At 46.5% G+C, this 27,980-nt stretch overlaps 1 protein-coding gene across 1 annotated transcript; it reads left to right on the top strand.

Moving 5' to 3' along the window:
• The first annotated feature begins 3 nt into the window (after nt 1-3).
• Nucleotides 4-27,824, top strand: atp7b (ATPase copper transporting beta). The gene is made up of 21 exons (XM_056301591.1): nt 4-150; nt 2,508-3,291; nt 4,931-5,197; nt 5,828-5,991; nt 7,712-7,873; nt 7,982-8,055; nt 10,157-10,340; nt 11,998-12,231; nt 13,075-13,166; nt 13,493-13,620; nt 14,593-14,747; nt 15,387-15,521; nt 15,720-15,914; nt 17,238-17,420; nt 18,803-18,986; nt 20,618-20,758; nt 21,046-21,188; nt 22,336-22,539; nt 24,311-24,428; nt 24,891-24,993; nt 25,920-27,824. The coding sequence occupies exons 1-21, from the start codon at nt 4-6 to the stop codon at nt 26,194-26,196; spliced, it is 4,074 nt and encodes a 1,357-aa protein (XP_056157566.1). The 3' UTR covers nt 26,197-27,824.
• Nucleotides 27,825-27,980: the final 156 nt, after the last annotated feature.

Genomic DNA, 27,980 nt, shown 5'->3' with positions numbered 1-27,980 from the left:
GAAATGTCGTCCAAGTCGTGTAAGAGTGTTCCTGGACCCGTCGGTCCACCTTGTGGGGAGCAGATCAGCATGGCGGAACGCGGCTGCCAGTCGGACAGATCGGATTGTACCTGTTCCCTCCACACAAAGCACAGCGGATCTGATATTAAGGTAGGCCTAAAAAACCAACCTTAAATCTGCAACATGTCAACCGGCCATAGGATAGATCATTTAAAAGTCCCGTTTAATGTCGAATTGAAATTGATGTAAATTTAGAAATCTTTGGACTCAGAAGTCGAGTCAGGCAAGTTTCCCTTCGTTCACCTGCCGCGACTCGTTACGAGTCCACCATCTTTCCCTCATCGGGAACACGCGGAGCGATGGTGATGATGTGTTGTTCGGTTAAGCATATGAATCGACACTTACATCTTTTTGCCCTGGATGGCCATAAAAAAAAGTAGGAAACTAATGAGGGGTAATAAGATTCAACACGCACAGTTCAGCACGTAACACCGCGACGCCGCTACCGGATTTATGATCGGTTCCTGCTGAAAAAGATAAGGCTTTGTGCACTTGGCGAAGGTTATACGGGTTCCCGGGGTAATGGGGGATGGACACCCACGGGACATAACGGGAGTTGTTTTAGAAATGTCCCGTGGCATGCAGCCGATCCATCAGACCGGTCCGGACCACGTGATCCGGACTCAGCGTTTTATCTCCATGTAAATCACACGTCCGCACGCGCACTGGGGAAAAGAAGAAGTTGCTTTTGGGGAAGCGCGGAAGGCGAGAGTGCTGAACTTGACAGCCCAGCTCCCAGTGCGGACAGGTTCGGGAGGTTTAGTAGCACCGGGCATGTTCTGCCGAGCTGTCCTCACATCCTCTCATAGGAAAGACTGGACATGGAGGATTCAAAGCGGGGGGGGGGGCGGTCAAGGGAAAGTCTCTTGTAACGTGCATGGATAAGAAGACACGCTGGCCGCTGGCTGGCGGGTCTGAGCCTTTAGTCGAGCAGTTAGCGATGCCTCCTGCGGTGCGGGCGACACGGGTTCGCTTCCCGGCCGCGGCAGTTTCTGTGGTTGCGTTGTCCCCCGAACTCGCTACACTCTTGTCCATAGAGAAGCTTTGATTTGTGGATCTACAGCTGCACTTTGACCGGTGGACAGTTCAGTGTTTGTCCTGCTTCCTCTAACCTGCGAGTCACACACCTGCCAACAGGTGAGCAGGGAACACCCGAACCGCCCACCATGTGATCCAACACGGGCTTCACGTGTGCACCGCATATGTGAAGCATTTTTTGTTAGAATCGTATGTGACAAAAACTAGGACATGTGCACTGATTTCAGACGTCACCACCCAGCCCCTGCAGAGACTATAATTAATGGACAAGATGTTGAGCTTACCGATATGCTGTGTAAGAAAGGCCAGCCGCGTCTTTTCCGTGTGAGGAAGCTAGCCGAGTTCCCGGCTGACAGATCCCTGGTGACATTGTTTTATTAATCTTTCACTAGTCCGTTTTCGCTTCTTTTATCTGCTGGTATGCATCGCTTGACCTCAATAACAAGTCAGTAGCAAAATTATTGGCACGCAGCAGAAAAGTCCATCTGAACTGTGCAATGAACAGTTGTTAGAGAAAGCAGCAGAATCCATTATATCTGACATTATCCACCCCCTGCACTTGGGATTTAAATTTCTGCCCTCCGGTTGCCGCCTTAGACAACCACCAGCCAAAACTAATGGGTATAAATTCTCTTTCATCCCCTCTGCATCAGCACATGTCCAGCATGCCTGTTTCTCCCTTCTTTTTTGCACTAATACTGTAACTTTCGTACTTCATCTGCTCACCTTTTACTCCTGTTTTTATATGTGGGGTTTTATTTGTGTGTGGTGTTTATCTCGTGTGTCTTGCCCTGTGTTGCTTTTTTTATTGCTACTGCAGCACCATCGATTGCCCCTCAGGGACAAATAAAGGTTTGCTACTATCGAACATGTTCGATCACATGTGATTTAACATGTTGTCGTGTTACCACATGTCCTGCTGTGTGTGAGGCCCCCATGTTACATGAAGTTATGCTATCACATGAAAACTTCCAAAACCACATGTCCCAAGTGCAAAGTACATGTTCTTCATATTACCCATGTGAAGTTACCATGTTGAATTTTTCACAGTTTCACATGTGACATTCATTTAGCTTTTCTGTAATGGTTGGGATCAGACAGTATTCAATGCCAAATTCTAAAATCAGTGATATTTTTTAATTTCACACCAAATTGCTTCACTGTGAGGAGCTCATAACAGGCCAGAATGTTTAATTTGGTTCAAAATACTGAATTATCACTGTCATTTATTGAATGTTTTTTCAGTTTTTATATATTTTATGTATATCTTTTAGGGGGATTTTTGACTTGCTATGTTTTATCACTAATGGCTGGTTTGACCTCTGCCATGAAACATTTCCATTAGGAACAAATAAAACTTCTGTAGCTGAAATGTGTTCAGTTTTAATCCATGTCTCTCACACCTTCAGGGAAATGGCCATGTCTATGATACTGGGCTGCAGGCCCATGACAACTTATGCTATGAGTATGGAAGTGAAACTGACCTTTACCTGCCATCCAAAGCGACGGACAGGGCAACCTTCCGTCTCCTGGCTCGGCCGGAGGGCCATCTGCAGGCTGTGGAGAGCAGGATCCGCGGCCTCAGAGGAGTCCTTACTGTCTCTTTGTCCTTGGCCAGTGGTTTGGCCAAGGTGAACTACGATACCTCAGCTGTGACCGCCAGACAGATTGCCCTGGAATTCCAGGCTGCAGGATGCGGTGTGGAGTCTGCGGTGAAGATGTGCGTGGATGGGATGACCTGCCGGTCCTGTGTGCAGTCCATCGAGGGGCAGGTGGGCTCGCTGGCAGGAGTGCTGGATGTTCAGGTGTCCCTTCAAGAAGGCACGGCAATGGTCATATTTCAACCGCTGACGGTAACACCGGAGCAGCTGAGGGAGAAGATAGAGGATATGGGCTTTGGTGCTACTTTAGTAGAAGAAGATCTATCTGAGTCACACGTTGGGTACTGGCAAAGAGACGTGTCTGCCATCTCCGGTTCTCTGACACAGAATGTGACCATTAGGATTTTGGGAATGACTTGCAGCTCTTGTGTGCAAACCATTGAGGGGAAGATCTCTCAGATGCCCGGCGTCCGATCAGTCGTGGTGTCATTAAAAGAGGAAAAGGGAAGTCTGACCTTTGACCCCAGTCTCACAACACCTGAGCAGCTCAGGGATGCGGTGGAGGACATGGGCTTCCAGGCATCACTCGATGGTAGGTCCAGATTTGACAACATCCCACCCAGCTACACACGTCTTCATACCAGCTGGTAAATGTAGTCACAATGTATATTATAATATAAATGTGTGTGTGTGTGTGTGTGTGTATGTATATATCTACTCATATATTTTTGTAATGTGTGTGTGTGTGGTGTTAGTGTAGATAGCGGGACCGAAAACTAAAGCACTTATGATCCTAATTCTTTTTGGAGGTGGTAGGTATTGTCTCAGAGAGTAAGGGAAAAATCCCAGAAAATTAAAATCATGTATAATTATGCATAAATATGCAAAATATGCATTTTTCTAAAAATGGCTAAAAACCACTTTTCTCGGCATTTCAGATGATTCTGAGCATCTTTGATTTTTTCACCTATATAAAAAAAAATTTCTGGGACTTAGGAATGTTTTGGCATTATGCAAAATATATGCATTTTTGCAAAAATGCACTTATGATCCTAATTTTTTTTGGAGGTGGTAGGTATTGTTCCAGAGAGGATCAGAAAAATAGCAGAAAATTCAAATATAATTATAATAATTATGCATAATTATGCAAAATATGCATTTTCTAAAATGGCTAAAAACCACTTTTCTCTGCATTTCAGATGATTCTTAGCATTTGGGGGGAGGGAGTTGGAGTGGGGGGGGGGGGTTAGGGGCAGGGGGAAGGCGGTTAGCTGGCAGGATGAAGAGGAGGGAGATTTAGACGGGTGGATAACCAAACCACTACATTGTAGCGGGGTTCTTCTAGTATATATATATATATATATATATATATATATATATATATATATATATATATATATATATATATATATATATATATCTTGCTGATAGCTGAATTAAAGGAATTTTCCAGGAGTACCTACATGGTTTGCCTGTTTGAGTGTCGGATGTATGAAAGGACGTTTTCTTTAAGTTTAATGTCAGTGCAGTAGGGTCAACAAGGCATCTCACATTTCTAGTTTTTAAACAGCTTTGTCTCTGGTTTCTTAGAAACCAGACCAGTATCCTTTGCTGTGGGGCGCCGAGTGCTCCTGAGTTAGGCTGTGCTTTTCTTCTTGGATTTAATGACACAACAGCTTGCCAAGAAAGAGAATTAATGCAGAGCAGATTAGGAGCAGAGACTTTCATCTACCGTTTTTTCCGTATAAGTTGTCAAGGTCAGTCCCGCTGCAGTTTGCTGACTTGTGAGAAAGCTGAGAGAGCCGGATCATGGAATATCATTCCCTGGCCCAATGAGGACATATGTAATATCCATCCATCCATCTCTTCATCCTACCATCCATCCATCTGTAAATCATTCTATCCATCCATCTGTCCATCCACATGTTCATCCACCCATCCATTCATCCATCCACGTAACCATCCATTCATCCAGCCAACCATCTACTCACCAACCCAGCCACCCATCCATTTACCTGTTCATCCATCCATCCATCCATCCATCCATCCATCCATCCATCCATCCATCCATCCAGTAACCTAAAAATCCCTCTCACCTATCCTCTCCGTCCAACAGTTCTTCATACCTGGGTTCTGTACAATAGAAGTCTTTCAGTGTGTTTCGTGACTGCTCCATCTTTGTGTTTCATTCTGCCATGTTGAGGCTGACATTTTATTCCTTTTCTCCAAAGGACCTGGTTTTGCAGATACTATCCAAAGTCATGACAAGTCCAGACCTCCTCCTCCCTGCGTCTCCTCAGAGCCTCTGTCTCATCCATCTCACCCGCAGCTGCACCACAAGGCGGCACGCAGCAATGGAGGCAAATCAAAGATGGCTGCCACGAGTTTTCACCCCGACCCTCCTGGGATCAAGGTAGAAAAATGCTTCATTCGGGTTACAGGCATGACCTGTGCCTCCTGCGTGGCCAACATCGAAAGAAATCTCCTGAGACACAGAGGTGAGTAGACCTGAGTGGACTGTGTGCACAGTCCACAAGTTTGTTGTCTGAATTCATAATAATGAGAATCTATAGCCTAGAATATTTGAGGGAGTATTATTTGAAAACTGGTTTTGGTTTGATGTTAAACTTAACATGACCAGAGTTCAATATGATGAACCTCAGCTGGATTCTTACACATGGTGTTTTTACATATGTAAGTAGATATTGTGACATCTGCTTACATATTTCCTATGATTATTATTACATATTCCCATTCCTGTGACGGTCATGTTGATAATGTTTTCCTTATTGCTCAGCACTGTTTCACGGGACTTTTAAAGAAACCTTTGGCATTTCAACTTTTTCTTTTTCTCTTGAATATAACTCAGAAACACAACTTGTAAACTAAAAAAGTCCTGAGCATATCTTGGTACATGTATAGGAGAGTGTGTATATGTACCTATAGATATCTTGGAAAATCTAAATTAGGAAGCAGATAAGGATTTTGGGAATAAAAAGAATAACGGTGATTCCATATGGCGTCCTGTCATACTGAGGGTCTTACTGGGTTTTGGTAGGGTTTGTTAAGCCAGGATGAGTGGCTCCATATCCATCTGCTGCCTCTGTCTTGTTGCGTGTGGATTTCAGGCGTCATCTCGGTTCTGGTCGCTTTAATGGCTGGAAAAGCAGAGGTGAAATATGATTCAGACGTCATCAACCCAGCCGCTGTGACTCGGCTCATCGAGGGTTTGGGATTTGGTGCTACACTGATGGAAGACAGTGCAATAACCGATGGGAAACTGGACCTCACTGTGAGTCTTCATTTGTTACAGAAAACGGCTCCTAAACAAAAACAATTTGTAGCCTTTTATTAATGTGATATTTACAATGTCCATTCATCCATCCATCCATCATCCAAACCACTTATCCTGCTGTCAGGGTCGCAAGGATGCTGGAGCCTATCCCAGCAGTCACTGGGCACAGGCAGGGAGACACCCTGGACAGGCTGCCAGGCCATCACAGGGCCCACACACACACACACACACACACATTCACACCTAGGGACAATTTAGTACGGCCGATTCACCTTACCTACATGTCTTTGGACTGTGGGAGGTAACCGAAGCACCTGGAGTAAACCCACGCAGACACGGGAAGAACATGAAAATTCCACACAGAGGACGACCCGGGACGACCCCCAAGGTTGGACCACCCTGGGGCTCGATCCCAGGACCTTCCCACCATGAGGCAACTGTGCCAACCAATGCTATTGTTGCCATTCAGAGCTTTCAGTTCATAAATTTGATTAGAAAAATAGAACTCCAACACAAATAAATCTGTATTAAAGTCAAGTCAGTTTTATTTGTCTATCCTGTTATGACAAATTACAAATTTGCCTCAGGGGGCTTTACACCAACACAACATCCTGTTGTTAGACCCTCACATCATCAGATAAGGAACAACTCCCTAAAAATATCCCTTTAACAGGGAGAAAAAATGGGAAGAAACCTCAGGGAGAGCAACAGAGGAGGATCTCTCTCCCAAGATGCACAACGTGCAATGGATGTTGTGTTTACACAATATACACAATACAACACTGACAGAGGATAACACAATTATAATGGAATTATAAAATATATGAAGAATATGATGAGGAGGATGCCAAGCAGTCTCCAGACACCACCAGAACAGCCCAGGACCCGAGCCATGCGACCACCATCACCATGGAGACCTGGGAGGAGGACCGACTACACATGCACACAAGGGAGACTCACATCACACCATTCGCACACACAGGAGAAGAGAAAAGAGAAGACATCTTTCAGAGAGGGAGAAAAGACATGTGAGAGAAGAGAACAGTACGCAATAGTCAATCATCTATACTCTATAATCTATACGCTATAATGTATACTCTATAATCTGTACTCTATAATGTATACTCTATAATCTATACTCTGTAATGTATACTCTATAATCTATAATGTATACTCTATAATCTATGTGCTATAATGTATACTCTGTAAACTATACTCTGTAATGTATACTCTATCATGTACAATCTATACTCTATAATCTCGTCAGCAGAACAATGGTTGGTAAATTGATTGAGACAGAAACCAACCTGCCATGCAGTACATGTCGTGAAGTACTCAATTTAAAGACAACTAATTGTAGGTTAAGACAAAAAGATGAGTATTAAGTTTGGATTTAAGGGACTCACCAGATTCTGATTGTCTGATGGCAGCAGGCAGGTTATTCCACAAGAACGGGGCCCCTTTAGGAAAAGGCCCTGCCACCAGCTGACTTCTTTTTAACTTTGGGTCCACTCGGTGTCCGGGTAGCATAGCAGTCTATTCCTTTGCCTACCAACACGGGAATCGTCAGTTCAAATCCCTGTTACCTCCGGCTTGGTCAGGCGTCCCTACAGACGCAATTGGTCTTTTCTTGTTATTCAGCTCTGCTGTCCCACAGACGGTCAACAAATGACCTAAAAGCCGGTTTAATGTGCTATGTGTGCCTGTCACATTACAGATAACGGGCATGACGTGTGCATCATGCGTGCACAACATCGAGTCCAGGCTCCTCAGGACCAGAGGGATCCTCGGGGCCTCAGTCGCTCTGTCCACTAAAACAGCTCACATCCAGTTTGACCCCGAAATGCTCGGCGCTCGAGACATCATCAGAATCATCGAGGTGCTGTGATTCTGTTTTCTGTTGTCTGACTGGTCACATTTAACACAGTCGTTCTTCACCTCCATCCCACCTGTCTCTCTAACACCACACCGTCTCTCATCTCCACAGAGCATGGGCTTCAGGGCCAGTCTGTTGAAAACAGCCTTCAGAAACAACCTCGACCAAACAGAGGAGATCCAACAGCAAGTATCTGATTCGGGCTGTTTGTCCACACTCGGTGTGATTTGTGCTTTTGGTTTTTTGGGGATTTAGAGGGATGCGTGAATTAATCCTGGCTGGGTACAAAAAAAGCTATTCAATTCAATTCAAGCAAGCGTAAAGGGAGATATTACTGTTATCGGTACCACTATTACTGTTACTAGAACCAGAACCATGTTCATTGGCCATGTAGGTTTGCACATACATGGAATGTGACTCTGGTTTCATGGCTCTCTCAGTGTACTTAACATAGAATAACAACACTACAACACAACAATCTTCACATATATACACAAGGACTGACTTATACAGGTGAAATAAATGGTGATATGGTCTGAGAGGTAGTTGGCTTGTATAGCATTAGACGTGTAAGCCATGGACTCTTACTGGAGACTCGTTGCAACCAGAGTTTGAGACCCCTGATCTCCGGTGGGAAAGCTGGCATTCTTACCCTCTGAGTTGTCTAGCTACTACTACTACTATTACTGGTACTACTTTTTACTACTGCTATTACTGCTACTGCTATTACTGCTACTACTACTACTACTACCGGACCCGGCGTTATTTTTGATTTTTTTTATTTTGATTTTGAGATACTTTATTAATCCCCTCGGGGAAGCTTTGTAGCTAGGAGCAGTGGGCAGCCGCCATGCAGCATCTGGGGACTGACTTCAGTTCTTCTTGCCATGCCTCGGTCAGGGGCACAGACAGGAGTATTAACCCTAACATGCATGTCTTTTTTGATGGTGGGGAAAACCGGAGCCCCCGGAGAAAACCCATCGCAGACACGGGGAGAACATGCAAACTCCACACAGAGGACGACCTGGGACCACCCCCAAGGTTGGACATCACCGGGGTTTGAACCCAGGACCTTCTTGCTGTGAGGTGACAGCGTTAACCACTGGGCCACTATGCCGCCTGTTATGGGCGGGCCTCCAGATGTCCTCAGGGTGGATAAACCCAAACAGGTACTCCTGGATAGTTTTCCAGTTCGGCTCATTTCAGGAAAAAAATGCACTTTTGCCAGTGCATGGTACCAAAACAGACCCTGGCTTGAGTACTTGAGTACCAGATCTAATAATAATAATAATAGTAATAATAGTAATAAAAATAATAATAATGCATTACATTTATAGAGAGCTTTATCTAGACACCCAGAATGCTTCACAGTGAAGGGGGGAACTCACCTCAACCACCACCAATGAGCCAGGTGAAACACTGCTCCCGCAACTCTGCTGCAGTCCCAATTTTGGCTGCTGCTCCACCATCCAAAAGAGCATGATGCCCAGCCCCAGCAGCCAACACCACAGACCGGGGGGATAACCCCATCTTGTCAGCCTTGATGAGCATCCAGTCAGTGCTTGCCAACAGGAACTCCAGAATCCAAGCCCTGGAGTCCAGTTTGACACCCTCAGCAACCCAGTTTTTTCCTGGTGCAGAGGATAACCACTGAGCTGCATGGCAGGATCACGTTATTCCCCCCAGTTCCCCCTCGTCCCTGAACAGGCGCCCAGACCGACCAGAGGAGGCACTAGTGCAGTGACCAGGATGCGGAGTACCCACATCCGGCTTTCCACCCGCAGAAACGGCCAATTGTGTCTGTAGGGGCACCCAACCAAGCCGGAGGTAACATGGGGGTTCAAACCAACGATCCCCGTTTTGGTAGGCAACGGAATAGACCGCTACACTACCCAGACACCCAACACTTCATTTTTTATCATATCTTTATTTTCTATTATTTTATTTAGTATTTTCTTGTGTGTGTGTAAATGAGAGCACTTACAAAGACGAATTCCTCATATACTTACATACTTGGCCAATAAAACTGACTATAAGTCTGATAAAAGAGCAAACTGAGAGGAACAGCAAAAACAAAGGAAAGGATTATAAGACATGTATAACTTGCGATATATGCCTTCTATAAGACATGTATAACTTACTATATATGCCTTCTAAAAGGGCAGGCAGTTAAAAACGAGTTTGTAAGAAATTTTCTCAGAGGACAGAATTTTTTAGACCGGAGCTCTTAAGAAAGGACGTTGTATATAAACCTGTAAGAGGGCTGTGGTCTGTGCTGTCCTCCAGATGGAAGAACTCCTTCCTGTTCAGCCTGGTGTTTGGCCTGCCGGTGATGGGCCTGATGATCTACATGATGGTGATGGACAGCCTCAGCAGCCATCATGGTGGCTCCATGCCTGTGGAGCAGAACCTGCTGCCGGGCCTCTCGCTCTTCAACCTGGCCTTCTTCCTGCTCTGCACACCTGTCCAGGTGAGCAGCACACACCTGTCAGTCTCAACTGTGATGACGGATGTGTGGTGTCTGAAGCTGTCCAGGTTTGTCTCCTTCACTGTCACTCAGTAAGCGACTGCTGTTTACACGCATGTTTATTGTTAATGTCGTAGTGCTTGAGTATGGACTCAGTCTGCAGTCCGCAGACTGAGGGACTCGGTCCCATCTACGACTTAAAAATTGGACAAATAAGAGACTTTAATTTACTTTAATGTAATTTTTGAAATGAATATCAAACTTCCCATGAGGAGATAAATAAATAACAAACAATCTGATCTGACCTGTTTCTTTCATGTCTGTGAATCTGGAAGATTCCTTCCTTGACAGAGACAAAAAGACTTTAATAGACATGACGTTATAGTGAAATGGTGCCTTTTACTATGACGGTAGACTGCTACAGTTACAGTCCTGCTGTTTTACTGGGCTTGTGCAGTTCTGGTGTCGGTCTTTAAACAGGTTTTGGCTCCAGTGTTCTTGAGTCAGACTCACTTTGGCCAGTCTTGAACAACAAGGCTATTTGTTGCTTGTGGCAAAATATGACAAAAATAACTGAACATCCAGAGAAGTTTGGAAATAAGAAAGGTTCTCATGATTTTCTTTTCAATTTAATAATGATAATGGATTACATTTATATAGCACTTTATCTAGAAACCCAACATGCTTCACATTGAAGGGGGTAACTCACTTCATCCACCACCAATGTGCAGCACCACCTGGGTGATGCACGGCAGCCATTTTGCACCAGAACGCTCACCACACATCAGCTTGAGGTGCAGAGGGAGGAGTCATTGAGCCAGTTACATGGGGGATGATGAGGTGGCCAGATGGAGAGAGCCATGTTGGGAATGTTGCCAGGACACCGGGAGACCCCCTACTCTTTGTGATAAGTGCCATGGGATCTTTAATGACCACAGTGATGGCATCTTCTACAGCACACTGTCCCCATCACTGCACTGGGGCATTGGCTTTCTTTTTTTTTTGTTCTTCTTATTTACCAGATGGCAAAAAAAAAGAAGAAAAAATTGAATATTGAAAAAAATATAATCCTCACAACAAGAAGATTCCGGGTTCGAACGCCGGGGTAGTCCAACCTTGGGGGTCGCCCCGGGAGTTTGCATGTTCTCCCCGTGTCTACGTAGGTTTCCTCCGGGTGTTCCGGTTTGCTCCCACAGTCCAAAGACATGTAGGTCAGGTGAATCAGCCGTTCTAAATTGTCCCTAGGTGTGAATGTATAGGCCCTGTGATGGACTGGCGGCCTGTCCAGGGTGTCTCCCCGCCTGCTGCCCAGTGACTGCTGGGATAGGCTCCAGCATCCTGCAACCCGACTTAGGATAAGCGGCTTGGCTAATGGATGGATGGATGGATGGAATGTATTTTCCAGTATCCACATGACAGCAAACCTAAATGGTCTTCAGAAATGCCCTCCACCAACCTGCAGATGGCATAAAACACTAAAAACACACCATAATGTTATAATACTTAAAGCTGTAAAAGAGTTTCTCCAGCTACATACACTAACACGGGCCGAGTCCTTTTGGGTTAAATTTCACATCCTCATTTCTGTCCAGTTTTCTGTTTCTCTTCCTATCGCCCATCATCACTCTTCATTTTCCTCCTCTGCCTCTCTGTCTTTCAGGTCTTCGGAGGTCGGTACTTCTACATCCAGGCATATCGTTCTTTGAGACACCGCACGGCCAACATGGACGTTTTAATCGTGTTGGCCACTTCCATCGCCTACATTTACTCCTGTGTGGTTCTGATTGTGGCGATGGCTGAGCGGGCTGACCAGAGCCCTGTCACCTTCTTTGACACTCCTCCCATGCTGTTCGTCTTCATCGCCCTCGGACGGTGGCTGGAGCACATTGCAAAGGTGAGACCCCCGAAGAGACCAATCAAATGATCAACTGTACATAAAAACACAATGGGATGTGCTTTACATGTAGTATAAGAACCAGCCAAAAGTGACAGAAGATGAGCCTCGACCTTTAACTCAAAACTGAACATGATTGGTATTCCTACAGTAGCAACCGTTACACCTTAATTAACAAAACATTTGCTACATGGGTGTCAGAAGTGGGATGGTGAGACCGTGAGGCCATTGGAAGTGTGTGCGCCCAGAGGCGTGAGGGTGCTGGAATGCTGAAGCGTGGGGACACGCTTCCCGAAGGGCGGGGGTAGTGTAACGATCACGAATGACTAGACTCGCTAGCTCTTGGCTAACGGGTCAGACCCTTTAGTCGACTGGTTAATGTAGTCGCCCGTGGTGTGGGAGACCCGGGTTCGCAGCTGATGGTTGCTTATGGCATGAAACAGCCTTGTAGAATTAAGAATTTACTTGACTCACTGGATTTTAACTATATATGTGTGTGTGTGTGTGTGTGTGTGTGTGTGTGTGTGTGTTTATTTGAGCATGCACATACGCGCACACACACACACACACAAAAAAAATATATATACGTGTGTGTGTGTGTTTATGTGTTTATTTGAGCATGCATATACGCGCACACACACACACACATATATATGTATATATATATATATATATATATTTGTGTGTGTGTGTGTGTGTGTGTATGTTCAAATAAACAGGCACATAGATAGGCAAACTGCACATGCTGACACGCCATGTTGCCATGACAGTGCCAATTCATTATCTACCAGTTTGTCATTCTACCTATCTAAGAGATAGTTGGTGTGTCTCTGTGTTCTTCAGCGTAAAACCTCAGAAGCTTTGGCCAAGTTAATGTCCCTGCAGGCTTCAGACGCCACCGTGGTCACGTTGGGCCCCAATCAGGCTGTCATCAGGTGAGGTTAACAGACCCCCCCAACATACATTACCCCCCATGGTGGACATAGAGATGTGTGTATGTGTCTGCCGTCATTAACCTGCAAGAAAAAACCAACAACAGATCCTCATTTCAAGCTATAGTGGTTGTAGAAAGACTGATGTCAGCAAGACAGACAGAGAAAAAGAGCTTAACGATACAGACTGAGTCTGGTGGGCAGGTATTTCCTGTATCAACAGCTCTAGAAAACACTGCTTTTGAAAGGTATAGCAAATGGAAAAAACACGGTTCAGTAATAAAAAGCATGACTCTGACCTGAGCGTTGAGTCCAGCTGGTGTTTTCAGTGAGGAGCAGGTGCTGGTCGAGCTGGTGCAGCGCGGCGACGTGGTGCGCGTGGCGCCTGGAGGAAAGTTCCCCGTGGATGGTAAAGTGATTGAGGGGACATCCATGGCCGACGAGTCCCTCATCACAGGTAGGATGTACTTCATAATAACCACCGTTGTATATAGGTTCTATTCATCAGCTTCATCTTCATCGCCTGTTCATTTTATCAGGGTTTTTTTTAATTTGATGAAAAGTAGACTGTGGTGCTGGATGATTGAAAATACTTTGTGTCTTTTGCATCACTACAGTTTTAATAAAGTCCTTTTTTGACCATTTTTTTATTTGTATGTTTTTAAGGGTACTTGATTTATTATCTGAACAAGTATTCATCCTATATGGATCCACATAATGGCAGCACGGTGGCACAGTGGTTAGCGTGGCCACCTCACAACAAGAAGGTCCTGGGTTCAAGCCCCGGGGTAGTCCAACCTTGGGGGTCGTCCCGGGTCGTCCTCTGTGTGAAGTTTGCATGTTCTCCCCATGTCTGCGTAGGTTTCCTCCGGGAGCTCCGGTTTCCTCCCACAGTCCAAAGACATGTAGGTCAGGTGAATCGGCCGTACTACATTATCCCTAGATGGGAATTTGTGTGTGTGTGTGTGTGTGTGTGTGTGTGTGTGTGTGTGTGTGTGTGTGTGTGTGTGTGTGTGTGTGTGTGTGTGTGTGTGTGTGTGTGTGTGTGGGCCCTGTGATAGCCTGGCAGCCTGTTCAGGGTGTCTCCCCGCCTGCTGCCCAATGACTGCTGGGATAGGCTCCAGCGTCCCCGCGACCCTGAGAGCAGGATAAGCAGTTTGGATAGTGGATGGATCCACATACTTGCAAACATCCATATATCCATCCATACATACATACATCCATACAAACAGAAATGCATTACTACATACGTAGATGTCTTTTTGATTTGTCAAATCAGCTGACATTTTATCACTCGCTTTGAAGATCCACATGCATTTTTTTTCCATGACTATCTTTATCATTCAGTTTTCAGGTCATTTGCTTCCCACTATGTCTCTGCTTGGTTTTCTTGTTGACCACCTTCAGTCATTGTGTGTGTTTGTCTCAGGTGAGCCCATGCCTGTTCGCAAGCGCATGGGCAGCTCAGTGATCGCTGGGTCCATCAACGCCCACGGCACCCTGCTGGTGGAGGCCACCCATGTCGGAGCAGACACCACACTCTCTCAGATAGTCAAACTGGTGGAGGAAGCCCAGACCTCCAAGGTGAGACAGAGATCAAACATGTTTTCATCTTATTCACATGCACACATCTGTGCACTCCTGTGTCAAGGTCCTTTCTGGAAAAGGAGAGAAAATGTTTCACAACAGCATCACAGAATATCCGTTCCCATCACTGTTTCAAGTCTGCCCCCCCCCCCATTTTCTCTCCAATTGTACTTGGCCAATTACCCCACTCTTCCGAGCTGTCCCAGTCTCTGCTCCACCCCCTCTGCTGATCTGGGGAGGGCTGCAGACTACCACATGTCTCCTCCCATACATGTGGAGTCACCAGCCGCTTTAGCGCGTGGGAGGATCACGTTATTCCCCCGAGTTCCCCCTCCTCCCCGAACAGGTGCCCCGCCTGACCAGAGGAGGCACTAGTGCAGCGACCAGGACACATGCCCACATCCGGCTTCCCACCCGCAGACACGGCCAATTGTGTCTGTAGGGACACCCGACCAAGCCGGAGGTAACACGGAGAGTCGAACCAGGATCCCCTCGTTGGTAGGCAACGGAATAGACCGCTATGCTACCTGGACGCCCCTTTCAAGCCTGTTTTTGTCTCTCCCTGTGCAAGCATGTATGCAGTGTCACAAAGATGGCAGCACAACCAGTTTTCTCTGTATATCTTTTTCCACTCAGGCTCCTATCCAGCAGTTTGCAGACCGGATCAGTGGCTACTTTGTACCGTTCATAGTCATCATTTCCTTGCTAACATTGGTGGCTTGGCTGGCGATTGGGTTTGTCAACTTCGACATTGTGAAGGAGAACTTCCCGGTACGTAGCTCAGCTTGACTTTGCTGGCAGAAATACAAGTTTTATTATTTGTCGAGTAAGTTTGCACATACAAGGAATTTAACTTGGTGGGATGCTACTTTGTGTGTCTGTGTTTGTGCACATGTGTGTGTTTGTCCATCGACTGACTCTGCTGTTCATTTTGCAAACTCTTGCCTGTTTTCTGTTTCTTGCTCACAGGGCTACGATTCCAACATCTGCAAGACGGAAGTCATTGTGCGCTTTGCTTTCCAGGCCTCCATCACAGTTCTGTCCATTGCATGCCCCTGCTCTCTGGGGCTGGCCACCCCAACCGCTGTCATGGTGGGCACAGGGGTCGGAGCTCAAAACGGCATCCTCATCAAAGGAGGAGAGCCACTGGAGATGGCCCACAAGGTCATATACCCGACATCCTCCATGACTCCTTTCCATATTGAAACGTACTTTACAAGAGGAAATAGAAGCCCATTCTCATCTCATAGACTGAGGTCTCATACAGACGTGCAAGGTACCCTTCAGTGTCTGTATGAAACATGGTAGTTTAACCACGACCTTTCTTTAACCCTAAATCTGACTTGTACCTAGCCTGTATGGCACTATTATTCCTATATGAAGCCAGAAGTTTAACATTGGAGTCTGTGGAACACCTGCCATGTCTCTGTACAGACACCAAAAGGTATCTTGCGCATCATATATGGATGCTTTGTCAAAAGCCTCGATATTTGATGCTGTAGATGAGAATGCGTTGGAAATACATGCGTCAGGGTCATGAGAAGCTAACATGATGCGTATATAGTAGGTTTACCATGAATGGTTTGTTCGCATACAGCTAACTTAAGGTTTTGACCTTGTGGGTTGCTTCCATGACACACATTAAATGTAACACAACCTTACGAAGGTAAAAATGAAAAAACATGGGGCGCCCGGATGACATGGTGGTCTATTCCGTTGCCTACCAACGAGGGGATCCTGGTTCGACTCTCTGTGTTACCTCCGGCTTGGTCAGGCGTCCCTACAGACACAATTGGCCGTGTCTGCGGGTGGGAAGCCGGATGTGGGGATGTGTCCTGGTCGCTGCACTAGTGCCTCCTCTGGTCAGTCAGGGCATCTGTTCAAGGGGGAGGGGGAACTGGGGGGAATAGCGTGATCCTCCCATATGCTACGTCCCCCTGGTGAAACTCCTCACTGTCAGGTGAAAAGAAGCAGCTAGTGACTCCACATGTATCAGAGGAGACGTGGTAATCTGCAGCCCTCCCCAGATCAGCAGAGAGGGTGGGGCAGAGACCGGGACGACTCGGACGAGTGGGGTAATTGGCCAAGTACAATTGGGGGGAAAATTTTTTTTGTGTGTAATTGAAGTAAAAAGAAATAAGAGAATTTATTGAAGAGGGTGACAAAAAGAAAAATAAACAGAAACAAATCAGATTTTGGTTGTTAGTGGTTCTACACAGTATGGGTTAGACTACTTCACACTAACACACAGTATGGGTTAGACTACTTCACACGAACACACAGTATGGGTTAGACTACTTCATACTAACACACAGTATGGGTTAGACTACTTCACACTAACACACAGTATGGGTTAGACTACTTCACACTAACAGCAGTTGGTCTTCATGTGAGTCTGAAGTCAGTACCATTCATCCAGTATCCAGAATGTGGTTTATGAACCCAGGTGTTTAACTGAGCTTGCTCTCCTCTCTCTCACCTCGGCAGATTGGCGCCGTGATGTTCGATAAGACCGGCACGATAACGCACGGCGTGCCACGGGTGACACGCGTGTTGGTGCTGTGGGAGATGGCACGCATGCCTCTGAGGAAGATCCTGGCGGTGGTCGGGACGGCGGAGGCCAGCAGCGAGCATCCGCTGGGCATGGCCGTCGTCAAACACTGCAAGGAGGTGAGATGGCTGTATGTTTGGTTGGCACGTCAGTGAATAAATCTTTTTCCTATTTGTTGACATCACATGATCGGATGCCACACGCATGTGGGCAAGTACAGTTGCACATCTTGTTTTAAATGGGTAACTTCAAAATCTTATAAGATTTTATGTTATTGGACTGTCGTATTGTAAATTGATGTTTGGTATTCTTTTGATTTTTTTTAAAATTTTCATTTGATATACTTTAATGATCCCTGTAGGGAAATTGTGCTCATTTAAGCCATCCTAGCTGTGTAGCTAGGAGCAGTGGGCAGCCGCCGTGCAGCACCCGGGGACCAACTCCAGTTCGTCTTGCCATGCCTCGGTCAGGGCACAGGCAGGAGCACTTCCCTAACATGCATGTCTTTTTGATGGTGGGAGAAACCAGAGCACTCGGAGAAAACCCACGCAGACACGGGGAGAACATGCAAACTCCACACAGAGGACGACCCCCAAGGTTGGACAACCCTGGGGTTCGAACTCAGGACCTTCTTGCTGTGAGGCAACAGTGCTAACCACTGCGCCAATGTGCCACCCAATTCATGCCTTCTTATTAGACTTGAGGAATATGATTGGTTTCAGGCTCACAGCCTCTCCCTGTTTAAGATGGCTTCTCGTTGTCATAAACCAGTTGCCTGCCTGATGAAGGTGTCGCACCGAAACGTTGCAAATAAATGTATTATGACAAGTTAGGGGCGGCACGGTGGTGCAGTGGTTAGCACAGTGGCCTCACAGCAAGAAGGTGCTGGGTTCGAGCCCTAGGGTAGTCCAACCTTGGGGTCATCCCGGGTCATCCTCTGTGTGGAGTCTGCACGTTCTCCCCGTTTCTGCATGGGTTTCCCTCCCACAGTCCAAAGACATGTAGGTCAGGTGAATCGGCCTTACTATATTGTCCCTAGGTGTGAATGTGTGTGTGTGTATGTGTGGGGTGGGGTTGGGGGGCCCTGTGATGGCCTGGTGGGGTCCTGTGATGCCCTGCTGGCCTGTCCAGGGTGTCTCCCCGCCTGCCACCCAATGCCTGCTGGGATAGGCTCCAGCATCCTGCGACCCTGAGAGCAGGATAAGCGGTTTGGATAATGGATGGACAATTTCTGTTCAATTTAAAATATATACATTATTTAATGTACATAATATGAATCTCATTTGTAGGCCGAACACAGCTTAATAATTATTCACTAAATCTGATTCCTGTTTCCATTCTGCTCTTCTCCTTTCTTTTCTGTGTGAGTTGCTCATGTTAATGTGTGTTTGTCTGTACGCCGGCGTCGTGTGTGTGTGTGTGTGTGTGTGTGTGTGTGTGTGTGTGTGTGTGTGTGTGTGTGTGTGTGTGTGTGTGTGTTATGTCTCTGTTCACATACCAGGAGCTGGGCTCAGACGTGTTGGGCCTCTGTCAGGATTTCCAGGCAGTGCCCGGCTGTGGGATCAGCTGCTGTGTGTCCGGTGTGGAGCAGCTCCTCCAGCTGAAGGATGAGGAGCACATCCATCGGGATGGAACGACCACGGACGAGAGCAGCCTGCTTCCCGACGCCGCTGTCCCACCTCTGGGTCTGACTCTCAAATCAAGATATCCAATACTCACAATGGGAAAAACATAACAATTAATGCTTACAGAAGGATTTCTGACGACAGTGGGTTTTTATATGTTTTTACACCTGGGTGTTATTTTCATAGTTTATGGCATCATACATATCAGTTATGATGTCATTTTACTCATCATCATTTATTCATTTTACTCGTCTTGATTCAGTAGATGTTGGACATGGACCACAGCTGGACTCAGCTTTACGGCGGTGTCTTAAGGCCCAAACATGGGACAAGTGAACAGGAATGTTTAAACAACAGCGCCCTCTAGTGTGTCAGTCAGACCGTGTCCATGACTGTCTATCATCTATGACTTCTCTATTGTGCTGGCCAGCTAGTTTATGGATATTACTACTACCTATGGTAAGTACAGGCTGCTACTTCCTGCAGGCTCAATCAGGAAGTAGATCAACAACGTCATCCACTGCTGATCATATTGGACATCTCACATCATAACTTTTAACCTTCACTTCTGTTAAATTGGACTTGTTGAAACATGTCTGACCCTCCTGTTCACTTGTCCCATAAGACACCGCTGTAAAACTGAGTCCAGCAGTGGTCCATGTCCAACATCTACTGAATGAGGACAGTGAGTAAAATGACATCATAACTGATATGATGGAAAACTATGACAAGCAGGAACACTTTATTTGTCATTTCATTTCATGCACTTGCGTACATGAAATGAAATGAAATGCCATTTCCCCCAGCCCACAGCAGTACAACACAAAGGCGACAACACATCCAAAAACTACAAGAACACACATACCCAAACTAACACATACAAAAAAAAAATCACTATCCAAGGGAACACACGCCAGCCAGGATGACTGTCGGAACCACCGTCTGCATGAGTTAGCAGTTAGCTTAGGCCGCCCCGCTTCCGCATCCTGTCAGACTGCCCTCAGCATTTCCTCCTCGTATGCAGCTCCAGGCAGGGGCCGTGGTCCCCGGGCCCACCGGACGAAGCAGATCAACCTCCCTGCACTTCTCACAACGACATAAAAAAACACCACAGTCAACGCCAGGTGAGGCTGCCGCCAGACTGCCCTTGGTGTTATCTGAGCTGCTGGTCTGCATGGGCTAGCAGTTAGCTTAGCCTGCCCCGCTCTCTCAGCCGATCCAACGCCAGCTCTCTCAGCCAGCAAACGAAGACAAAACTTAGACGCAGACATGGACAAAGACACTGCATGGACGGTACTGGGTGAGGCTGCTGCAAACGTGAATTCACATTGCCATCTTCCAACACGGCACAGGGTGAGGCCGCTGCAAACGCGAAAATTTGCGCAGCCATGTTCCCACACTGGAAGTGGAAATAGCACCCAGGTTGTAAAAAAACAGAATTATCCTTTAATATGTTAATTTTTGACATGTTGGTGAGGAGACATCTGTTTTTCTCTTTAAAGTTAAACATAGAAATTCTTTTAGAAATGACTCAAAATATTCATGGTACTATGAGCCTATATATAATGTTGAAAATACACACGGTCTGTTTGTATGTAGGCATGGTTGCCTGTCTCGTTGTCATCTGCTGTTGAAGTTCTTTTGGTAAAATGCTGTGAAAATGAAGTGTGAATTGTTTCTGCATGTTTTAGGCGATGGCGTGTCCTACTCGGTCCTTATCGGGAACAGGGAGTGGATGAGGAGGAACGGCCACCACATCGGAGCGGATGTGGACGCCGCCATGTCCAGCCACGAGACAAAAGGGCAGACAGCCATCTTGGTCGCCATTGATGGTGAGTTGCTGACTGGTTTTGTACTGTACACTGATGACTGAAAACTGGCATCTACATAGGAAATTTAGAAAAAAATCTCCACCGTGCTGGGTTTCCTCTGGGAGAAGGGGCCAAGCTGTTCTGACTATGGTGTTGTCGTTCACAACACTTTATGACAGGGGTCAACAGCCAGGTAGAAATGACACATTAATTACATTCTTATCTGTATTATAATCTCTGCTGCTTCCTCAGAGACCAATCGAATGTCTCTCCTCTGATCACATGTTGCCCTGTGGCCTCGTCTGTAGGAGCACTGTGCGCCATGTTGGCCATCGCAGACACGGTGAAGCCGGAGTCATTGCTGGCAGTTCATACACTCAACAGTATGGGCATCGAGGTGGTAATGATTACAGGAGACAACAGGCGCACAGCCAAAGCCATAGCTGCACAGGTACGCACACACACACACACACACACACACACACACACACACACACACACACACACACACACACACACACACACACACACACACACACACACACACACAAAGCACTATGCACAGAAAGAATGGGAGCTAGGGAAAAAATTTGGAATAAAGCAGCTCAGACACCATGCTGAAATTGAAATATAAGTTATGACACAACAAAACTTGCCTGACATGTAACAAGTAGAAATAAACTATCAGTAGACAGTTTCACTCTTTTCCAGGTCAAGTCAGCCTCATCAATTGACATCACTACTACTACCTTTGGCTGCTCCTGTTAGGGGTCGCCACAGCGGATCATCCGTTTCCATCTCTTCCTGTCCTCTGCATCTTCCTCTGTCACACCAGCCACCTGCATGTCCTCTCTCACCACATCCATAACCCTCTTTGGCCTTCCTCTTCTCCTCTTCCCTGGCAGCTCCATATTCAGCATCCTTCTCCCAATATACCCAGCATCTCTCCTCCACACATGTCCAAACCATCTCAACCTTACCTCTCTTGCTTTGTCTCCAAACCGTCCAACCTGAGCGGTCCCTCTAATATACTCGTTCCTAATCCTGTCCTTCTTCATCACTCCCAATGAAAATCTTATCTTCATCTCTGCCACCTCCAGCTCCACCTCCTGTCTTTTCATCAGTGCCACTGTCTCCAAACCATATAACATAGCTGGTTTCACAACCATCTTGTAAACCTCTTTAACTCTTGCTGGTACCCTTCTGTTGCAAATCCCTCCTGACACTCACTCCACCCTGCCTGCACGCTCTTCTTCACCTCTCTTCTGCACTCCCCGTTACTTTGGACAGTGGACCCCAAGTATTTAAACTCATATGCCTTCATCAACTCTACTCCTTGCATCCTCACCATTCCACTGTCCTCCCTCTCATTCATGCATAGGTATTCCTCATCAACTGAGATTATCTTGATAAAAGCATAATATTTGGAAAATAGTTGAGTAGTTGAGCTTTTCAAGAAGAATCTTGAAACAGGTGAAATTGCTTTGGGAATGAGTAGAAATATGCTACTTTAATATAGTTATGCTGATTCTGGTAGATTTTGATTTTTTCTTCTGGTGAAAAATATTTCAACTTTGGTCCGGCTTGAATCCCAACAGGTTGGCATCAGAAAGGTGTTTGCAGAGGTGCTGCCATCTCATAAGGTGGCCAAGGTCCAGGAGCTGCAGGACAGGGGTCTGCGGGTGGCCATGGTGGGCGACGGTGTCAACGACTCGCCAGCCCTTGCCCGTGCTGACATCGGCATCGCCATCGGGACGGGCACTGATGTGGCTATTGAGGCGGCGGATGTGGTCCTCATCAGGGTGAGTTACACAGAGATGATGATGATGATGATGAACTGACTGTGAGTCTCTGGAGAAATTCCTCTAGTCTGTAAGATTTGTGAAAAAAAAGTCTCTTTAGCGATCAGCACTTGACCAATTCAAAATCATTTTACAGAATCCAGTCCACAGTCTAAATAATCCAGTTTTCTGATTCCAACAGTTCAGTTATTCTCATAACCAATCCCTACTCTTCCACAGTGGTGTGAATGTTGTCCTCAAACACATTCATACAGACAGAGAGCTTTATAACATAGACTGGCGTCCATCACTGTCTCCTACCTCACCAGAGAGGGCAGAAGCACTTAAAACGATGAGTTTGCCTCCAGAATGAAATTGAAATTGTTGAGTCATACAAGTGCTTTGGCACGATAACTGATGACAAGCTGAACTTTGATTATAATACCAGTTTGCTATGCAAACAAAGACAGCAGTGCCTTTTTTGTCCAAGGAAGCTGAATTCGGTGTGGACAGGTCCCTGATGACTTTGTTCTACAGATCTTTTATTGAGTCAGTTATTACTTTTTCTTTTATGGGTTGGTATGCCTCTCTCAATCTTTTTTTTTGGGGGGGGGGGTATTTTCCCCCTTTTTCTCCCCAAGTGTACTTAGTCAGTTACCCCACTCGGTTGCTGCTCCACTCCTTAAGCCGATCCGGGGAGGGCTGCAGACTACCACATGCCTCCTCCAGTATATGTGGAGTCACCAGCCGCTTCTTTTCACCTGACATTGAGGAGTTTCACCAGGGGGACGTAGTGCATGGGACGATCACGCTATTCCCCCCAGTTTCCCCTCCCCTCTGAACAGGTGCCCCAACCAACCAGAGGAGGTGCTAGTGCAGTGACCAGGACAGATACCCACATCCGGCTTCCCACCCGCAGACACGGCCAATTGTGTCTGTAGGGAAGCCCAACCAAGCCGGCGGTAACATCGGGATTCGAGCTGGCGATCCCCGTGTTGGTAGGCAACGGAATAGACCGCCACGCCATCCGGACGACACCTCTCTCAGTCTTCAACAGAAAAATGCACTAACAAAGGTGATCACTGTCTGCAGTAGTATCACAGGTACCCAACAGTCTGACTTACACAACAAACAGATGTGAAGTGAAGCAGAATCCATCCTGTCTGACAGCACCTAGAGTTTCAGACCTCACCTTCTGGTTCCCGCTTCAGATACCCAGTAGTCAAAACCAACAGACACAAACACGCCTTCCTTCCCTCAGCCATTTCCCTGCTAGACTCCAGCAGGAAGAGGTGGTACCAGCGCCACCTGGATAAACACTGTTGGCACTGCTTACTGCTGCATTGCTTCTTGGTGGGTTTGTTCTCCTCACGACATGTTGTACTTATTTGTATTTATTTGCCTTGTGTGTTCTGTGGAGTGTTTGTGTGTTTAAATGTTGCCGCTTCTACACAATGGTTGCCCCTCTGGGGACAAATGAGACCTACTTGACTTGACTTGAGATATTCTCTTGCTGAAAAAATGTGACATCTGCACTTTCACAACGATTTTACCGTTTCTGCAAGACTGATAGATTTGAATAATGATAAAGTGATATTTGCTGTTATAACACGGCTTTTTCTTATGTGTTTCTGATAAAGCAAATTTGAAGTCAGCCCATGTGTGAATTCAGATGGTATCTAAACACACTGAGATTCTGAAACATGCACTGAGCCCAAACCAGACACTTGACCATCTGTCTATGTTGACATGAGGGACACTGGCTCTGTTTTGTCCATTTGAACCGTTTCAGAACGACCTGCTGGATGTGGTGGCTAGCATCGAGCTGTCAAAGAAGACGGTGCGGAGGATACGGATCAACTTTGTCTTTGCTCTCATCTACAATCTCCTAGGAATCCCCATCGCGGCAGGTGAGAACTGTCTATGTGATGACACAGTGACTGCAGACCAACACAAAGGGGGTGACAGGCCCCGTTTATCACATTACAACAAGATTTACTCGTAAAGAGTTAAGAAGAGAACAGGTGAAGTAAAGAAGAGAACATGTTGTCCTCCTATAATGATACTCAGACCCCATTTATTCAGATAATGGCAGTGAAATGTGAAGGAAAAAAACGTATAAATCAGCAGGAAATTGAAGTGGGCAGATCTTCATGCTCCAGAAGATCACCTTGTTTCTGTCAACTGCTGTAAAATAGTAAAACTGTCCTGTCTACCATATAGAACCCACAACACCTCATGTGTCTGTTAAATTGTTACTGTATGAATAGACTGCCCCCTTGTGGTCAAGAGTGACTGCTCAAGTGTGCTGTCTAGGTTGTGATTGTGTGTGTGTGTGTGTGTGTGTGTGTGTGTGTGTGTGTGTGTTCTAGGTGTGTTTATGCCAGCTGGCCTGGTCCTGCAGCCATGGATGGGTTCGGGTGCGATGGCCGCCTCCTCCGTCTCTGTTGTTCTCTCCTCCTTACTGCTGAGAATGTGAGTTCACATGAACTGTTTAATCCCAGGTCAATATGTGAACATTTTGCTTAAAAATTCAGCTCTAGGGGCGTCCTGGTGGCATAGTGGTCTATTCTGTTGCCTACCAAAATGGGGATCGCTGGTTTGAATCCCTGTGTTACCTCCGGCTTGGTCAGGCATCCCTACAGACACAGTTGGCCGTGTCTGTAGGTAGGAAGCCAGATTTGGGTATGTGTCCTGGTCACTGCACTAGCGCCTCCCCTGGTCAGTCGGGGTGCCTGTTCAGGGGGGAGTGGGAACTGGGGGGAATAGCGTGATCCTCCCACGTGCTACATCCCCCTGGTGAAACTCCTGACTGTCAGGTGAAAAGACGCGGCTGGTGACTCCACATGTACGGGAGGAGGCATGTGGTAGTTTGCAGCCCTCCCCGGTTCAGCAGAGGGGGTGGAGCAGTGACTGGGACGGCTCAGAAGAGTGGGATAATTGGCCGGATACAATTGGAGAGAAAAAAGGGGGGGATCAACTTTAAAGCACATCGCTGGGCTGAGTAAAGGCATTTTGGACATTTATTACTGTTTGTATGTTATTTTCTATTTCATCTTATACTGCCAAGCACTCAGTTGTTTTAATAGTCATCTTTAGATTTGAGCAATAAGTGTTTGATTCATTGAAAATTAATTATTTTGAATAATACATGAATTACATGTATTATTTTGGGGCCTTCATGTCTTCCAGAGCTGTTTTAAGTCTGTTGCTGCAAGTCTCAAGTCGAGTCCTCATAACTGTCATGATGCAGGTCTTGTAACCATGCCCGCTAACTAACATGAATTAAAGTGACTGAATTAAAGCAGATGAGTCCAAGTTGAGTCTCAAGTCCAGACGTCTCCGTCTTGTTCTTTGTGAAGTTGAAGGAAAGTGACCCGAGCATCCGTTCTTCTTCTCAGGTACAGGAAGACGTCGATGGAGTTGTATGAGCTTCGTGCCCGCGGCCTCATGAAGAGCCTGCCGTCCTCTCAAATCAGCACCCACCCGCCGCTTGATGGCCACCGCCGGGGCCCGACTCCTCTGTCCGGCGGACGGGAACTACATGGGGCTGCGGTGCCCTCTACTGCCGCCACCTCAGACCGGCTGTCCAGCCGAGGCTCGCCCGCCAGATCCACACAGGGCAAGGGCCACTTCTGGTTTCTGGGCCGCCGGCCCGTGGAGGACCTAGTGGTTTGATGAAAGGGAAAGCTGAAAACAGACCACGTGTGACCTTTGACTTGCAGCACGCAGACTTCATGTTTAAATTCATCTGAACACAAACAGCCGATGGACAGACATGAGCCTTTTTCTGGTTTCCGGCTGAATTTGAGGGATTTTGTATCAAACATGTCAAATCACATGAGGCTGGTTATGAGCTGAGACTCATCAACTTTAACCTCTTTCCCCCCCCCTTTTTTTTCTCCTCAATTGCATCCAGCCAATTACCCCACTCTTCTGAGCCGTCCCGGTTGCTGCTCTGCCCCCTCTGCTGATCCGGGGAGGGCTGCAGACTACCACATGCCTCCTCCAATACATGTGGAGTCACCAGCCGCTTCTTTTCACCTGACAGTGAGGAGTTTCACCAGGGGGACGTAGCGCGTGGGAGGATCACACTGTTCCCCCTCCCCACTGAACAGGCACCCCGACTGACCAGAGGAGGCGCTAGTGCAGTGACCAGGACACATACCCACATCCGGCTTCCCACCCGCAGATACGGCCAATTGTGTCTGTAGGGATGCCCGACCAAACCAGAGGTGACACGTGGATTCAAACCAGCGATCCCTGTGTTGGTAGGCAATGGAATAGACCACTACGCTACCCGGACACCCCAAATTTAACTTCTTGAATAAATTTTATACATCCTTCTTTCCAGCAGGCAAATCTTGTCTTTTTTCCCAGCAGTGATGTTAAGTCAGGGAGTCAGACTACAGGAATGCTTCCGTAATGGGAAAATCCTCGCTGACATACATGTGATCAGTCACAAGGACTTTAAACAGGAATACGTTTAACAAAAAAATTATTCAAAATCCCCTTGTTATGTGACAGGAGCAATGTAACTATAAATCTGTTTGTAAGACTAAAAACAAATGCATGATGGGAAGAGACATGTGGGTGAGATAACTGCTGTTCACATGGTAAAACATTACAACCAGTCTGGGTGTGTTTGATTTGTATAAAACTCCTTCCTTCCCAAAATGTCAACATAAATGAAAGCTCTTCATACGTTTTCCAGGCCGGTTAGAAAGTTGGAGCGCTGCTTCATTCTCTAACGTATAGCAGATAAAGGTCACTGTGGACACCGAGGACGTGTTGGAGAAGTGAGACTGTTTTCATCAGAGGGACTTAACTCGCAGACGAGTTGCAGCTGCTGCTTCACTGCAAATGTTGTATCATGCTCTACATGTGAACTGGGAATCCTCGGGAAAGCTCGCAATGATTTTATTTTGCATTCAGACTGGAAATCTTAATTGTAAATCAGCTGTTCAGAAGTTGAGATCTCTGCAAGCACAAACAAAGACTGACTCTTTTACATTCATGTTTTTCTCTCTCTGGCCGTCATGAGGACAGGTTTATACAGCTCCGGATGTTCACACGGCGGTCCGTCGTTTGTATGTTTGGTTGGATTCAGATCTCTGGAAGCGTCTGAATGATGCTGCAACGCTCATGAGACACACGCCATCTAACACGCCGCTGTCCAGATGAACGTCACCAGCAAAGGTACCAACCAAAGAACTGTTCAAAAAAGTCAATTTGGACAGAGATATGTCTGTGTTCACATGTGTGTTTACTGGTTTATATTTACATCCGATATAAAGATCTGTCAGTGTCATGACACCATGTCTGCCAGTTGTGTTGTCAGTGCATGGACGGCTGTTGGCCGCTATTGAAATAACAAATGGCCTCATCTCATCTCATCATCAGCCGCTTCTCCGGGGTCGGGTCGCGGTGGCAGCAAGCTAAGTAGGGCGCTCCAGATGTCC

This window comes from Lampris incognitus, chromosome 21, assembly GCF_029633865.1.
Source record: "Lampris incognitus isolate fLamInc1 chromosome 21, fLamInc1.hap2, whole genome shotgun sequence".
NCBI classification, from domain to species: domain Eukaryota; kingdom Metazoa; phylum Chordata; class Actinopteri; order Lampriformes; family Lampridae; genus Lampris; species Lampris incognitus.
This window is presented reverse-complemented; position numbering and strand designations above follow the sequence as displayed.